We start from the raw sequence: 17,436 nt of genomic DNA on the forward strand, positions 1-17,436 counted from the left end.
TATTTACTTTTTTTGGAACACGCTGGTAAACAACCCTATTGTGAGAGATAATAAAACTTGTGAGGAACTAGTATACGACAAGAGGCTCAACCTCGTTGTTTCACGTCGTTTTTCGGTGAGGCCGTGCCGAATCATATAACTGGTGTTATTTGGGTGTTCATTGTATACTTGGAATTAGGAAACATTATGTGCACCTCTGCCTACCCTTTTGTGAATAAAAGGTATAATAAAACAACTTCATTATCGAATACATTTATTCATTGCTTCAGAAAACCCTTAAAATTAAAACATTATTCGTAAGTCCGGTAATGCAAGCCATAGTCGTCTTTATAGCTATTGAGTTAAAGTCCATGTTGAATTAAGTATTTTGCTGCTCCTGTTTAAGTCCGGGAGTGCAAGCTATAGTCGTCTTTATCGCTATTGAATTAAAGTCCATGTTCAAGTAAGTATTTTTGCTGCTCTTGTAATTCAACTGCCTCTCTGTAATTGAGGCATCTTTTCTGCGTACAACGTAAAGTGCGGTCTTTTTGACAGTAGCACCTGTTGCAATCATCACTGGATAAAAAAAAATACATGTAATTAGTTATATTTCTTATAATAACGCAGATGCGGTGACGTCATCGACGTCTACGGACGCTACTCATGATTAAGAGTCCCTGTGTGACTCGAAAATAGTTGAGCTTTTCTGTTTTAATGTATGTGAGTAAACCGTAATTTTTAGTTTTACTAGTTTCTACCAGCGGCTTCAACCGAATTCCCGTGAGATAGAAAGTATCCTATTACCTAAGTCAGCCCATACCATGTCTGTCCATATACCAAATTTCATCAAAATCCGTTCAGTAATTTCAGCGTGTTTGACGGACAAACATCCAACGAACAATAAAACCGTCTCATTTATATAAGTGTATAGTGTGATATAGGGCTTAGAGCTTACACTACTCATAAGCTGAAGCGGATTAAATTTAGATACGAAAAATAAGCGTAATAGGCCCAGTATAATAGTTATTTATAAAAATACAAAAGTTTTTTTTTCTTTGAGCTAATTTGAACACTTTTTACAAATACTGCATTGCAACAGCAGCGTCGCATGTCCGTAACATTCCTAGACAATCTACAACATTCACAGCACTTCTGTGGTCAAGGAACATGTAGCTCTTCATACAGAATTTAATATACATTATAATTTTACTATAACTTTCGTGAAACATACTAAATTAATTATTATGTTATCGGCTTACTCACGTAACTGTTTGACGAGGAACTCAACTAGTTTAGTCTCTAGCATGGCTTGAAACTAGTCGAGTTCCTCGTCAAACAGTTGCGTGAGTAAGCCGATAATTCATTGATTATTTCATAATAATTATTCAGAGTTTAATACTTGATTAATTTAATTATGTATTTATTTTGTTTGTTTTCTTTTTAAATTTTCGGTTTTCGTTGAAATATTTAGTTGTATTATGCTACTGTGGACTAGTAATCCTCGTGGTTTCATTTAAGTCATATAGGAGATCTCCATACTGTATACATACAGGTTAAACAGAGAACCCCCTCCATTTCAAGTGTGGGAGAGCCATGCTTCGGCACGAATGGGCCGGCTCGACCGGAGTGATACCACGGCCTCACAGAAAACAGACGTGAAACAACGCTTGCGTAGTGTTTCGTTGTGTGAGTGAGGTTACCGGAGGCCCAATTCCCCCTTCCCATTCCCGAACAACAACCCTTAAATTCCTAACTCCTAAAAAGCCGGTAACGCACTTAAAGTTTATATCCATATGGTATGGTTAGAAGAGTCACTTTGCCACGTTATGCACGTTCACTTTGGTTTACATGGTAAATAGATTAAGTATGGGAAAGCCATGTTTCGGCACGAATGGTCCGACTTGATCGAAAACAGAAAACCGACGTGAAACAACGCTTGTGTTGTGTTTCGTTGTGTGAGTGAGGTTCCCGGAGGCCCAATTACCCCACTTCCCAAACTTCCCAATCCTCGATTCCCCAACAACCCTTAAATTCCTAACCCCCAAAAGCCTGGCAACGCACTTGTAACGCCTCTGGTGTTTCGGGTGTCAATGGGCGGCGGCGATTGCTTACCATCAGGTAATACGTCAGCTCGATTACGATAGTCTCATAAAAAAAAAATAGAAGTCGGTTAAAACAATTCTTACTGGTAGACTTTGTCAGGTATGCATTTTTCTGATTTCATATCGAATGTCCTTCTTCCACTGATACTCCGCTGCATGGTTTCAGCTTCAGTGATGCAGTTTGCTTTAGCGACGCAAAAAGTGGTGCCATTACAGGTGCACTCAACGCATTTAGACTGCAACACCATATTCTCCGTGAAATCGTTGGAGTTGCATGGAAGTCCTTGAAAAAAGTAAAAATGCTTTATTTACTAACATCTCCTAAATTTTAGAGAACCCAGAAGCTAAGATAGGTGACGCTGAAATACAAATATCTGTTTTCACGGGCCTATAAATGACACCTAAATATTTAGTTTTCTTTTCTGGATTGTGGGTGCGTTTACAAACATACAAGTTCACATACACTTGACAGCCAGAACTGAAACAACAATTTGGGGATCACACAATGAGTTGCTCCGTGCGGGAATTGAACCCGCTACCTGTTGCATAGCAGCCAGTTGCCCAGTCACCGCGTCAACCGTGCAGTCAAATTTACCAGTTTAGATATTCAAATTTCGGATTTTCGAAAAATTTCTCAGTAGTAGCCCGAAGTCTGGAATTTTGCTTAGTATATGGTAATAGGCTCACCCCCTATTACACGGGACTTATACATAACACAAATGGTAAAAAGTGGATGTTGACATTGTACAGCGGCATTACGTGCCGTAATGTGCACATCTGCCTACACCTTCGGGGATAAAAAGCGTGACGTTGCATTGATATTAAAACTTACCAGATTTCTGCATAGCCTCCGCTTTATGCACGTCAGAAAAGCTAACACATAGCATTTTGTCGCACATTAGATTCTGGAATTCATCGCAAAGGCAAACATTACAGTCGACTTTATAGGTGGTGCCTGGTGCGCAAGGAGCCGCAGTGTTGGGCAGTTCAGGCAGATCCCTGAACTCTTTGTCCTTCACCGGAGGCCTAACGTCCTCTGGTTTTAATAGTCGAACCACTGAAATAGAAGTTACCTTTGTTCTATCAAAATTATCTTCATATCCATCTTTTATTATAACTTTCGTGAGACATATTAAATTAGTTATTATGTTATCGGCTTACTCACGTAACTGTTTGACGAGGAACTCGACGCGTCGTGTGTTGCGGAATGCTGCTCATGAATATGAGCCTCTAGTATGACTTGAAACTAGTCGAGTTCCTCGTCAAACAGTTACGTGAGTAAGCCTATAACATAATAATTCATATCCATTTTTCTAAATTACCACCTTCCCACGACCGCAATGGTTTGTTCTCTCTGAGTACTCCTAAATGTGTATCCCCAAGTATCATTCACATTTACGATTTCAAAACTCCCAGTTTTATCCTCTGTTCGAAACTAATGGGATTAAAGACTTAACCACTAATTTTGTTAAATTTACCTTTTGTTTCATTGCAAGCATTTTCATTTGAACACGATGCCGACTTATTTGCCTTGCAGTAACATCTTCGGCAGCCACTCTGGTAAATTCTTCCTGGCATGCAAATATTACTGAGTGGCAGTGTAGGTAACCCTGTAGTGCCTATGTTTAGGTACCTCTTATTCTCCCTTCTAATAATTCTTCTTATCTTCTTTTTCTTTCCTATAATACTGTTTAGGTCTACGACTTTAGATGAGCTGCTACTTTTCTTTGTTTGTATCGGTTCTGGATCTGGTTCCTTGATTATTTCCGTCTGCTTTTGATCGATGCATATCGCCTTAGTACATAACAGGTTATTGTGATATCCACAACGGCATGTATTGCAGTCCATCTTATAAGTCTGTCCGGGAACACATTTCATCCCATACTTAATATCTTGTAACTTCTTGGATTTCGTCACATCTTTGGCTAAAATCGGTTTATGAAACGGAATTGAAATGCGATTATTTCTATTCATTTTATGATATTATTCTTTATACACCATGAATTTCTACCATTAAAAATTACTGTTACTAAAATTATTTCTTAAAATAAACCTATAATAAGGAAAATAAAATAACATCGAATCTAATACAATAACAATAACAATCTAAAAATCAGAAAAGAAATAAAAACGAGCAATATTACAAACACTGGTTATGGAATGTTAAGGAGACGCTACACTATTGCTAGACAACAGTCCTCTAAGAGATTTTATATCTAACACGTAATCTTCCAGGCAGACCATGGTGGTACAGGATGGGAAACCATCCTTAGTACAAGAACAAATGTTACACTTGTAACGGTATCTCCTCCCGGGCTGACACACGGCGCCAACTACACTCTTCAGTTCAGGTAGAATCTCTATCTCATTCTTCTTTTCAGCCCTCACAGCTCCTTTCTTATGCTCACAAACTGCATCAGTGCACACCAGATCACCGTTCTTACAAAGGCATTTGTTACAATTGACTTCATAAACAGCATCTGTGTTACAATCCACCCTCAAAACAGACCTAGTTTTTCCAACATCATCCAATTTCATAATCTCTCTAGTCGGTACAATTTGAATCGGTTCATTTAAGATTCTTATGCAAAGGCGGTCTATGTAGTAGTTGATGTCGCTACAAGAGCACAGTTCGTTTTCTGTGCGTAGGACGTCGCCGTACGCGCAAATATCAGCCTTATGTCCTTGGCCACAGTACCTATTAGTGCATAAAGTTACATCGATGATGCCTTTGGGGGAACATCGACATAGGTTGCAATCTATGAGGAAGTATTCGTTGGGTGTGCACGCGACACTGGTTCTTAAGTAATAGTTGTTAATGCCCTTTTTTGGGTGGAGATAGTGGAACTCCTCTTCGCAGTTCTCGGATTCCCAGTAGCCGTCGTTGCTACAGGTGCAGAATCTGTTGTTGATTCGATATAAATTGTTGGGTTGGCAGTCTTCTGTAGCTTCGTTGCCTGCGAAGATTAATTTATATTATAGTGAAAAATACATCACATTATTGTTATAGTTGGTCTATTAAAAGTTTAATAATTCAATTTAAAGTTCTTGTGTTTTAAAATGTTTTATTTAGAATAATCGAGCAAGGATCAGAAAGGTTCCATATACTTAAACAAAAATGTTAAATTAAAGATTTTGCAGAAGCTGTTACGTAGCGACTAAGTTAACCTAGCACTTGAGTCCAATTCTTATTGCTTACTTAATCCTGGGGGCTTACTCTTGAACTGAATTGATTGACATTGATATGGTGCCACTTATGGTGGTACTTGCATACCAGCATTTGCCCGCGGCTTTTAAGATGTTGGTAGAAGGTGTCGTTGAGTAAACGAGTAAAGAGTATTTTGTATTCATTTATCTATTACATTAGTTTATCGGGTACTTTTTTTAAGGGGTAAAATCATCTAATAAATTCTCCCGAGGCGAAAGGGAGTGTCAGACTCTTACTGACTAAAAACCATCCTGTTCCTACTCCTGCTTTTCGAGACGGAGCTCCAGTAAACCCGCTAGGCAGTCCGCAGCTCCGAAGTTTAACGGGTACTTATACATATATAAATGTGGTGTAATAGGCAGTGAATATTTCACTTTCACTTACTCTGTGCGTCATCCTCTTCGCACTCCTTGGGACGACAGTGGAAGATTCCCTCAGAGGAACAAACGCAGAGGTGACACGGACCTCGAACTGACGTAGTGGGCACACATTGCTTCGCCGGCTCCACTAGGCCAGGTATAAACTAACTTTAACTGTATCTACTTACAAATAAGAACTAAAATTGCATGGCTACAGATGATAGGAATATGGAAGAATAATCTGCTGAACTGTATTGACTTACAAATAAGAGCTAAAATTGAATGACCTGCTACATATGAGAGAACATCTATTTTGAATGGCTTTTCATAATTTTGTAACTATATGATTTGAAAAATACAGGTAATTAAGTAGTCAAATCTTGAATAATTATGCGTACAAAAACATTAACAATTAAAACGCAAAAACAAAAATATCTACAATAAGTACACACAATAAGAAAATAAACAATTATTTCTAATTTTTGTATTATTTTAAATAAAAAACGAGATATACAAAAGAAAAATACTCACATAAAGTCGTGTCTATGCCGTTCAGTAATAAAAGAATTGGTACAAACGCGACCATACACATCAACATCCTTCAATCGTCTGACTTTTTTAAAGACATCAATTAAAAACAACGCCATCTATCGGTCACGATCCATAAACTTTCTAATTTTCTTCCCAATTAATATTGATGCAAAGATTAATAATTAATTAATGATTAACTGATTAATGTACGGCTATAATTTTTTTATAGCCTTAATTAAGCGTGCATTCATACCTACTTAGGTAGGTACATGCTAGGCAAAGATTATAGATACGATAATGATACCTTGTAAGACATTCAGACTCCGTAACTACGGTTTCGTTTTGGAAAAACGCAAACCCAGGCATCAAAAGGCGTTCCGACTTCGCCTGTAGGCGTCATAATCCACAATAGCTCTCCTGCAAAGCGTATTGCTTCATCACCAGGAGTGGAATTAGAACAGCTCCACCCCTGAACACTGTTTCACTGTGTAGAAACGGACACCACAGGCAAAACCATTGTGACCATTTAACCAACGAGACAGTATTATGCAGACTTTTACTAACAGGCAAAAAAATAAGATTAATTGCTTACCGTCTGATCATGTTATTCATCTGTGCATTTACCGGCCTATATCATTCAAAAATGGTACAAAACACTATACATTTTAGAGAAAGAAATACCACTGATAATATTTCGGGTTGTTACAGAAAAAGAAACACAAATCAATAAAATAAACTCATTTATTCGTTCCATGATAATTATTTTTAACTCAAATTACTTAAGTTTTAATTACGTATCGCCTAATACATGATGGTACGTATTATCTAAGTTAAGCCACGTATTACTATTCATTATTTAACTACTAAACATTCAAGTGATACTATTCGTCCGCCGAGCAAGTAACCAATATTTGAAAAATCGACTAAAGTATCAAAAAATCGACTAAATTCTTCATTATTTTTACTAACACATTAGACGCCATGTCAGACAACGTTGTCCGACACTAGTGGAGGAATAGCCTTTAACAGTTTTTTGTTGGCAATGAAAGGCTTAATATAAATGTATGATATTAAATACAAGTTATAAATTAAGTAATTGCCATATCAATATTATGTTTTACCGACTTCAAAAAAAGCAGGAGGTACTATGTTCGGACGTTTGTTTTTTTTAATTGTTCACCGATCACTCCGCCATTTTTGGACCGATTTTCAAAATTCTGTTTTAGTATGAATGGACTATAGTTGATCTGTTTTACAAATAATAAAAACATTTTAGTTACTCACTCGGCCCACTCAACTCTTATTCTAAAGGAATGAAAATGAAATGAAAAAACAAGCATTTACACACAAAAATCGCGTGTTAGCCAACTAAGTTGATAATGCCGATGACACACACACACATCAAAATGAAAATAGGCTCTTCACACTTACTATTATTAAAAATAAGTTAGTTTACTAATACGTAAACTGAATACAAGGCACGGAAAAACTAATAAATGTACTTATACTTTCAGTATTCAAACAAAACTAATCGATTCATCGATTATTCACTTTTAGTCGATTTTAAAATGTCGTTTAGTAGATTTATTTCATTTTCAACTGCGAAATAATCGATGATACCGAAATTATTAGTTTTAACTAACGTTCTCTGTAAATATTGTACAATTATGTGAAATATTAAAATAACTAATCGTTCATTCGTATTACATACTAAGTAAAATTAGTCACAAAATACTTAAAAAACACAAAACATTGAAATGATACTAATGCACACAGTTACTCGATCGACAAATCGACTAACAGAGAGTCTGATCGACTGCACAGCTGCTACGAAAACAAAAAAAAAACTCATCTTGAAATGACACGATATTAAAAAAACGTTTTATACACATTATGGCAACATCATACTTTGAGTGGAAAAAAGGAAAATTAAAATCAAATTCACTGGTGTTTATAAATAAGAAAAAAAAGACACTGATTAATATCACAAACAAAAATTAATGACGCAAAAAACCGTAACATTTATTAATTTGTAACAAAAATCCGGTAGTCTTTAAACTATACTAGCGCCCTCTACGGATCGCAAAAATTTTAGGGGAAGATGGAAATCGTATCATATCAAGATAAGTATAGGGTTTTTAATTTAAATGTCTGATGTTAGGGCTTCGTCGCATAAACGCAGTGTGCAGAAGACACTCCTGCCATCTGCTGAGCAGGTGCAGTCGTTACAGTCACGTTTGAACTGCTCGCCAGGGTTACAACGGAAGCCTTGATCCGATTCTGAAGTAAAAATAAATAAGTCATTATTAGATGCGTGAAATTATTTGTGAACAAATAGTAGGTACTTTTATGGAAAAACTCCCGAAAAAATACAGAGAAAAATAATGGATAATAGTGTTTTATGTAACATGAGTATAGATAGGACAATATGTTGTATGTAATGAGGCCCTATTAAAGGTACCCTTAACCGACGAGCATGCATGAAAAGACTGATGACTGTTGATGAAGCGAAAGAGGCATGTAAGATTCGTTGGCGGTAAATTGGCGGTCTTCATTGTCTTTGCCTAACCCCATGGGAGACAGGCGTAAAGTTATGTATACATGTATGTACAATATGTATATAAACCGTTTAGGGTAAAGTGTTAAACAATAATAGGTACATATATTTTAGAGAAGCTCTACTAGTTCCAAGTCATACCGGGAGTTATAATTACGTCAGGCGGGAGATATATCTTAAAACTAGTGAACTTTTCAGAAGAGTTCACATTACTATTTTAAATTAAAACGATTAGTTCCCACACCCACTATCTTCTCTCTCTTTCTATCACGATGTATTCAGTTAGTCTTACCTACCAGGTGCATGGTCGGTTTCAGTCTTGCACCGTTTGAGAGTGCAGGTCGCGAACTGGCCGTTGTCAGTGCACTTGCACACGTTGCAGCCGCGGTCGAACACGCTGCCTGGCACGCACTGCATCGAAAGCTGCTCGGATATTTCTGTAAGAAGATTAGATAGAGGAGTGATACCACGGCCTCAGAGAAAACTGGCGTGAAACCACGCTTGCGTTGTGTGAGTGAGGTTACTGGAGGCTCAATTACCTCCCTTTCCAATCCCCGATTCGATCCCAACCATCCTTTCTAACCCCCAAAAGGCCAACAATCCACTTCTAACGCCTCTGGTGCCTCTGGTGTTTCAAGTGTCCATGGGTGGAGGTGATTGTTTACCATCAGGTGATTCGTCTTCTCGTTTACCGGCTTATTATATACCTTTGCAGCCTACTCTACACTATGTTAGTTTTTTTTAAATTAATTAAAGTGAGTAAACCGTGACTTTTAATTAATTTAGTATGTCTCACGATAGTTATTACAAAAAAAGATAGTTATTATTATTAGATTTTACCTCGTTTACTCCTAACTCCAGTGAAGGCACTAGCATGGTTGTTGTTGAGGGCGTTGCAGTCGTGTCGAGTGCATGAGAAGTCCTGTCCCTTGTTGTCACAGAGGCACTTGTTGCAGTCCATCCGGAACTCCTGGCCGGGCTTGCAGGCTTTGGGCGGCTCCTACTAGATACATTTACTACGTTGTTATTTGTTACTTTGGAGTTATAAAGGTGCTCCCACACAGCAGTTATATAACGTTATACAACAATGTGTAACAATATAACATTTGAAATAGCGTGTAACATACTCTACAATTACTGTTATAATTTGTTTAAACACAAATGTTAAATCAGTCTCTAACGTTATATAACTGCTGTGTGGGAGCACCTTAAGGTAAGCGTCCACAGATCCGCATCGTACGCATCAGACGGATCATATAAAACGGATTAATTTTTCAGACTGCGTCCACTGTATCGACAACTTTCGGATTGGCCGAACGAGTGTTTAGTAATGCGATTGCCGATCCGATCCCACTTTCACTCGGATTTTTGGCATTGGATCAGAGGACGCAGTTGTATGAGTTTCTATACAAGATAAACTAAAATCCGCTGCGTACTTCTATACTAGCATCATCAACATCATATGATTTTCAAAGTGTGTATGCTCTCTAGATGACTCTTAAGCACCGTCAGATCATTTTTGTCCGTAAATATCGTATTGTCACGCCTTTTATCCCTGAAGGGATAGGCAGAGGTGCACATTATGGCACGTAATGCCACTGTACAACGTACACCCACTTTTCACCATTTGTGTTATAAGTCCCATGTGATGGGGCTGAGCCTATTGCCCTACACTGGGCACAATTTTAGACTACGTTCTACTACTGAGAAAAAAGCTCAGTAATAATTTGCCCGACCCGGGAATCGAACCCAAGCCCCTTGCCCGGCAGTTGCGCTTACAACCACTTGACCAACGAGGCAGTCTAACACTATAGCTGTCAAAATTGGCTATCATTATAAGACTAACAAGACTTAACGCTACAGAAGTGCCATCTGGTGAGAAAGAAACTGTAACCAACATTAATAATGGAAGAACTAAAATCAAAGTATATATAATTTAAAGTTAAAAAAAAAAACAAATAAAATATTACCGTAGTTAGTGATCGCACTTTTCTCGATAATGTGGCGTTCTGAAAAATTTAAAAAAAAAACTGTATTAGTGAGAATCTTACCACAGAATACTTTATGTATGAAAACAGAGACAACAGATGAAATTGAACCTTAAATTTAATGTACAAAAGTATTAATCTACGTTGGGTTAGTCAAGGAATTTGAAATAATAAAACAAAAGATAGTGAACCAAAGAAGTTTTTATTATTAGTGACACTCCACCGCTTAAAAAAGGAATATTACATGAAGCCCACAACCTTGAAATTAGAATATAATATAATTATTATGTTATCGGCTTACTCACGTAACTGTTTGACAAGGAACTCGACTAGTTTCAAGCCATGCTAGAGGCTCATATTAACGCATGTGTTGGTTTACTAAGCAGCAATCTGCGACACACGACGCGGTGATTGTCGCGCTGCTACTTTCGAGTAGCAACGTAACAAACAGTAAGTAAGCCGATAACATAATAATTAATTTATAAGTAAGTAAGTCTCACATAAATACCAGTAAAATAAATATGTACCACCACCACTATATCAGGTTTATTGGCTACAATAGTCCTGTCAGTGATGATAGATCGATCCCAGTACAACGTGATACGGCCGTTTTCGAGAACTGGATCGGGCACATACTTGTAGTATGGAATCTCAAACTCAACAAGTTGATAGTGCAAAGCCACCTGATTATGTCTATGCAAATATACACCATTAGCCAAATGACCACAACCAGAAATTATATGTCTTATGGATTCACCAAGACTATGACATACCCGACATATGTTAACGGTCCCATCTATAGGAAATTTAGTAAGTCTCACAAATACCAGTAAAATAAATAAAAGAAATCTTCATTAATTTACAGCTGTACAAAAATTCATCAACTTTAGTATGTACCTACAGGGGTTTAGGTAAAACATAAACATAATTATAAAATAAACTTCAACGTATACATATAATAGGTAAACTTAGATAGAATTAAAATTAATCCCGAAAATCCTCACACCAGAGAATAATAAAATACCACAAGTAACAGGGATGATGACGGGGTATGAAAATTAAAAATCTATTTAGTCCGTCAGTTAGGTAACGAAAAAATATTAGACTCGTATTATTTTTGTCATATAAGATACCAATACTTAGATAAAACGAATGAAAGTTTAGAAGTGAGATCAAATACGTCATTTCTACGTATAAATGTAATTAGGAATGACGACACGCGATATTTCAAATCAATATAATATCTTCAAAAGTATTTGTTTCCTTAACCAAATAAAAATACGTGTCTAATATTTTAAAATAATCTACAAGTCGGACATTAAAATTAAAATTAGTCATCTACCCTATTGTAAAATCTAATGTTAAGTAGTTTTAATGAACCTTTAACCAAACCAAAAACCCAAATATATGATATTTAAGTAAAAAAAAATAGTCATCAGACCTTTTGGTCTTCTGGTAGTTCCTCACAAGCTCTTCTGGTGCAAGCATAGGACTTTCCATCAGGGTTACACCGACACATGTTGCAGTCCAACTCAAAAACTTCATTAGGTCGACATTCCTTCTTTATCACGCGAAGATTCTGCTCGAAAGACAAGTAAAAGATAACATAGTTCATGATACGATTAAAGCTAAAGTCAAAGCATGTTTTTCAATTAATCCTAAATTGGGGCACTTTTGAAACATCGAATTGAATTGTCCGTTAGTCTGTCTGTCAAGGAAGCTAGGCTCGAAGTTAAAGTATTAATGATTCAAGCTAAATTGTTTTTAGAACTCAATTAAGCAATATATACAATGCAAACGTTACCTTACAGCAAGCAAGACTCCGATATAAAACAGATAAGTTCGAAAAAATCTCGCATTGGACACTTGGGCTACTGAGAGTAAATTGTTGAGGCAAATAAGCAATTCTTTAATCCAAAGGATAGACATGCAAACATGCAAAGCATTTCTTTATCGTAGCAAAGTTTCTTTGATCCATGTATAGGTGCCCAATTTCTTCAAAATCTCCAAAAATGTTTGCTTATTTTGGTTTCTATACGAATATTTCAACTATGGCTAATAGTTATAGATAGAAAAGCTTTCTTCTGAATTTGTTGAAACTGTTTAACTTATTTTTTAGATAGGTAGACCAAATTAACGTGGCAACAAACTGTCCTTTATGAGTACAGTACACTTACTGCCACACTCAGAGTCATTTAATGGTTACTTAACCCAGTCGTTAGTAATTGTTTTCGATACAAAATCGTTACTAAGGAATAGTTTAAGTAATCATTAAATGACTCTGAGTGTGGCAGTTAGTATAAGTTTGCTTTACGTTTAAAGTACCTAATGGAAAGGAGAGCGCTCTGATTGGCTATTTTGAATAAACCAACCAATCGGAGCCCCGAACACACTCTCGTTTCTATTACTTTAAGCATAAAGTAAACTCATACTAAGGGTACGATAAAGACTCTGACAAGAATCACGTGGTAATGTATGCAAAAACTAGGCACATGAACACATATGAAAATCCCCAAGAACAACCCATTTTACGATATACCACATACATTTTCCCATCACCATTAGTCATGCTAATATCTTGTGAAAATTCCTACTTCAGCTGGTATTCCTCCGATATCAGGTTGGTCTTCAGGCAGAAGAGGCACGCAAACCCGGCGGGTGCAGTAATAGCTAGTCCCATCTTCATTGCACCAACAAGTGTTACAGTCTTTGATGAACATACGATTGGCCTCGCAGACCCGAGACTTCGTTTTATTTTTAGCTGACTTCGTTGTCTAGTGAAATTAAATGGAATGAAAGTTAGTTCTACAATGGTGATTGTCTACGATGTCCAAATATGTGCTGTAAGCTTAGTACGAGTTTGTTTTACGTTTAACGAAATCGAAATGAGAGCGTATTCAGCGCTCTGATTGGCCGGCTCGAATAAATCAACCAATCAGAGCGCTGAACGCGCTTTCGTAAAGCAAACTTGTACTAAGCGTACTGTTAATCACGGGTAATGGAACTGAAACATTGAAGTTTTTAAACAAGGAGATAATAATTGACATTAGACAAGGTTGATCAGTACCCTTAGTACGAGTTAGCTTTACATTTAACGAGATCGAAACGAGAGCGCGTTCAGCACTTTGATTGGTTGGTTCATTCGCACCGGCCAATCAAATCGCTGAACGCGATCTTCTTTCGTTTGCGTTCAACGTGAATCAAACTTGTACTAAGGGTACAGTTACTCGTGTTGGAAAGAACAAATGGAAAATACTAAAAGGTAGGTATAATCGTAATCAGATAAGAAATAAAAGAGTCTTTAGAGCAAAGACGAGAGATGAATTTAAACGTTGAACAAAGAAGTGAAGCGAAAGGAACATAATAATTTGTGTGAGGAATGATATGAAAACAAGAAATGAGTGCATTAATAAATGTCATAATCAATAGAGAACATGTACCAAGTGTTTTAACTAAATAAATCAATGATGGGTTACAATAACATCATAACTTGACCATTTTAAAGAATAACCTGTAAGATATTAAAGAATAAAATACCAATTCTAGTTACAAAAACTTTGGTTTTAATTTGTAAAAAATATCATTACATTCCTGTAAATTTTTTGGTAACTTAATTAGTAGAAATATTGTAATTTTCTCCAACATTCACAATTTCGCAGCTTTATATTCTTTTTCTGTCTCAAAATCACCCAAATATGGCACTGCAGGTTTTATTTCCTGAAATTGTAAAGAAAAATATCAATTAACTACAACTACGTTTACTCAACTCATTTCGAACTACACCCGGGGCTCATAATCACGGGCAACATGCGCAAAAATCGATGCGGTGAGCGTTACACACTTTTACAAGCAAAAAGCAAAATTTTACCCTATATCTACACACCTTGTCGAGCAAAAAGCAAAATTGTACCCTATATCTACACAACTTGTCGAGCAAAAAGCAAAATTGTACCCTAAATCTTAATGGATAAAGTGCAAAATACCTTGAGTTCATGAAACAGTTCAACATCAGCGGGCAGTGGGCAGGGTTTATTGGTACATGTATAGTCAGTGCCTAAAGAGTTACAGCGGCATGTGTTACAGCCTATATAGAACGTGTTGCTTGCTCGACACACTGAGTGGCGTTCTATGTGATCCTGGCCCTGAAATTATTAAAACAGATATATAAAACTTACCGAACATCAAAATTAGGTAGATACAGGTACTAGGCGATCAGATTTAAGAAGAAATGTTTCGTAATTAGCGAGCGATCCCTGTAGTGTTGTGATACGTTTGTATGATGATTTAAAATCAAGAACCATGCGACACAAAGTATTTGGTACCAATTTTTTTAAACGTATTTAAGCTGAAAATTTGGGTAGAGATTCTATTCAACCTATATTCTTCAGTGCTTCTTGATGTATGAGTATTTTGTTACACGCTGTATAAGAGGGGTTTGCGATAATTTCCGTGCCTGACAGTCGAATTCAAGACCGCATTTTAATAGATTCGGGATTATTGGAAAGTGCTACTGCAGTCAAAGCTTACAAATTTAGATTTTCAACTCTATTATTTTCATAATATAAGGTCCAAAGTCCAATGACAAAAAAAATGCCCAATACATACCTCACTTTGCATAAAGACTTCCACCTCTTTGTCTTTATCCTCGTCTTTACCAACTTCAGTCTCCAAGCACTCATTGTGAGTGCAGGAGTAGCTGAGTCCGTCGCTAGCACATCTGCAGGGGTTGCAGTCTCTCATAAACTCCTCATGAGGCTTGCAGATCGATCGCTTTAAGATCACCAGGTCATGTTCCAGATCTAAATCTCCTATGTCGTAATGATTTTGATTCTGAAGAAGATTTGGTAGTTTAGAAAGAGTGAAAATCATTGTTATGATATAATAACATAATGCAGTGTTAAGCCTTGAACCGCCGCACTTATGCCCGAATACTCAAACGCTACTCAATTTTAAGTTGTACTTAAATATCGTGCTATCTCTGTCATTTTATAAAGAATTGATAGTGACAGAACTACATTAGAGAGCGTCTTAAAATTGAGTAGCGTTTGAGTATTCGGGCATTAGACATTTAATGCTTACTTAACCCAGTCCTTAGCAATTGTTTTCGGAACAAAATCGTTACTAAGGAACAGTTTATGTGATCATTAAAAGTCTATGAGTACGGCAGAAAATCTGCCGTGATTGCAGGCTTTAACCATATACCACGGTCTCAATATAGGGCAGGAGCAGGAAAGGAGTGGTTTTTAGTCAATAGGAGTCTGACACTCCTTAAAAAGCTATTGGATGAATTTTAGTTCTCACAAAAAGCCTTTATGTTGAGTCTTCTGTAATAAAAGCCAAGTCTATTGCCATACATCAGGCACAAAAGAACAGGCTCCAATAATAAGAATTAAGAAAATGAAGGCATATGACAGATCACCTGATGGTAAGCAATCGGTGCCGCCCATGGACACTCGTACCTTCTGGTTACAAGTGCATTGCTGATCTTTTGGGGATTATGGATTTCAGGATTTGAAAATGGAAGGGGAGCATTAGGCTATCGGTAATCTCACTCTTACGTTAATAAAAAATGCACTTACCTTGCATTGAATGAATTGTGCATCCCAATCACCAAATTGTGCAAATGTAACACATGTAGAAATTAGTTGTCGATGTCAGTAACGAACATCGATGTAAAGTAAAAATAAAAACCGTTTTTTATAACAAAGTATATCGGATTTTCGCGGACACAAACGGACCCTTATTAGTGACTTGTAAAACAACACATATAGGGTGTAAACGGAACGCTCCCAAATGCTTTAGACAAGGGACGGTAAAAACAGTATGTTTAAAAAAAGGAATTCAATTTATTATTTTATGTAATAATAGTTGTAATCAACTGTTTAAGGTTGATGTTAAATGATAAATGATATTTATTTCTGTAAGTAGGTTATAAAATAACACTTTTACACGTCAATATTTCAAATAGCTAGATGAGGCCGGCATTTCCTATCCGAAACAAACCCAAGGTCATAGTCTCTTTTAAAGTCCAGACAATGAAATAGAGGATAATGTGAGAGAACCGTTGCATGAATAACACGAAAACAAAACATCAACTTGCACAGTTCATACACATTATTATTTATTTGATCGTCTGGACTTTAAAAGAGACTATGACCTCGGAATTTGTTTCAGCATTTCTTCTCAGAGTATTCCAATAGGAAATGCCGGCCTCATCAAGTTATTTTAGAGTTTGACGTGCAAAAATAAATATCATTTATTATTTATTAAAAAAAACGGATTAAAATAATAAAAACATAAATTCTGTAGCGTTTTTCGGGAGCGTTGCGTTTACACCCTCATTAAAAAAAACTTGTGATACTTAGATATCTTGATGCGTTACTCGTAATATATATTTTACTCACCGGGACTACAATTTCAGTTTTGAATGGTTGACTGGCTTCATCTTTACTATTTAACTCGGTATCAGCAATCAGGATCTCAGGAAAACTATCGATGCTGCCTGGAAAAATCAAACACCAGAATTCTTTAGTAACGCCAAGCAACGTCACGCCTTTTATTTCCGAAGCGGCACGCAGAGGTGCACATTACGGCACGTAATGCCGCTATACAATGTACACAATTTCACCATTTGTGTTATAAGTCCCATGTAATAGGGGGTGAGTATATTGCCATGTACTGGGCACAATTCCAGACTCCGTGCCTCACTGCA

At 36.7% G+C, this 17,436-nt stretch overlaps 2 protein-coding genes across 5 annotated transcripts in view; both read right to left on the reverse strand.

Annotated features, from left to right (window-relative positions):
• Positions 1 to 240: 240 nt before the first annotated feature.
• On the reverse strand, positions 241 to 6,338 carry LOC118277659 (uncharacterized). The gene is made up of 7 exons (XM_035596555.2): positions 6,180 to 6,338; positions 5,674 to 5,796; positions 4,255 to 5,038; positions 3,560 to 4,047; positions 2,914 to 3,138; positions 2,166 to 2,364; positions 241 to 555 (listed from the first exon to the last, which is right to left on the reverse strand). Exons 1-7 carry the CDS (start codon positions 6,244 to 6,246, stop codon positions 426 to 428), a joined length of 2,016 nt encoding a protein of 671 aa, XP_035452448.2. The 5' UTR covers positions 6,247 to 6,338; the 3' UTR covers positions 241 to 425.
• A 568-nt stretch (positions 6,339 to 6,906) lies between these two features.
• The window catches only part of LOC118277363 (uncharacterized), a 30,190-nt gene continuing 19,660 nt past the window's right edge, over positions 6,907 to 17,436 (reverse strand). The window contains exons 5-11 of one of the 4 annotated variants that reach the window (XM_035596125.2): positions 17,129 to 17,226; positions 13,319 to 13,498; positions 12,166 to 12,303; positions 10,707 to 10,745; positions 9,577 to 9,736; positions 9,033 to 9,173; positions 6,907 to 8,459 (exon numbers count right to left, since the gene is read on the reverse strand). In XM_035596125.2, the coding sequence (XP_035452018.1) occupies positions 8,323 to 8,459; positions 9,033 to 9,173; positions 9,577 to 9,736; positions 10,707 to 10,745; positions 12,166 to 12,303; positions 13,319 to 13,498; positions 17,129 to 17,226 (893 nt within the window). In that variant the 3' untranslated portion in view covers positions 6,907 to 8,322. Of the gene's footprint in view, positions 8,460 to 9,028; positions 9,174 to 9,576; positions 9,737 to 10,706; positions 10,746 to 12,165; positions 12,304 to 13,318; positions 13,499 to 17,128; positions 17,227 to 17,436 lie in introns of all 4 variants that reach the window. The other 3 variants (XM_035596126.2, XM_050696276.1, XM_035596127.2) reach the window with 3 other exon arrangements.

Source organism: Spodoptera frugiperda, chromosome 10 (assembly GCF_023101765.2).
Source record: "Spodoptera frugiperda isolate SF20-4 chromosome 10, AGI-APGP_CSIRO_Sfru_2.0, whole genome shotgun sequence".
Lineage (NCBI taxonomy): Eukaryota > Metazoa > Arthropoda > Insecta > Lepidoptera > Noctuidae > Spodoptera > Spodoptera frugiperda.

What these genes read in the sequence shown, in the direction of transcription:
- LOC118277659 (XM_035596555.2), bottom strand. Translation starts at nt 6,246, where the DNA reads ATGTTGATGTGTATGGTCGCGTTTGTACCAATTCTTTTATTACTGAAC. An exon ending in CGAAGAGGATGACGCACAGA is followed by an intron (nt 5,039 to 5,673) that starts GTAAGTGAAAGT and finishes TAATCTTCGCAG; the next exon opens with GCAACGAAGCTACAGAAGAC. An exon ending in TGCTTGCAATGAAACAAAAG is followed by an intron (nt 3,139 to 3,559) that starts GTAAATTTAACA and finishes CTTCTATTTCAG; the next exon opens with TGGTTCGACTATTAAAACCA.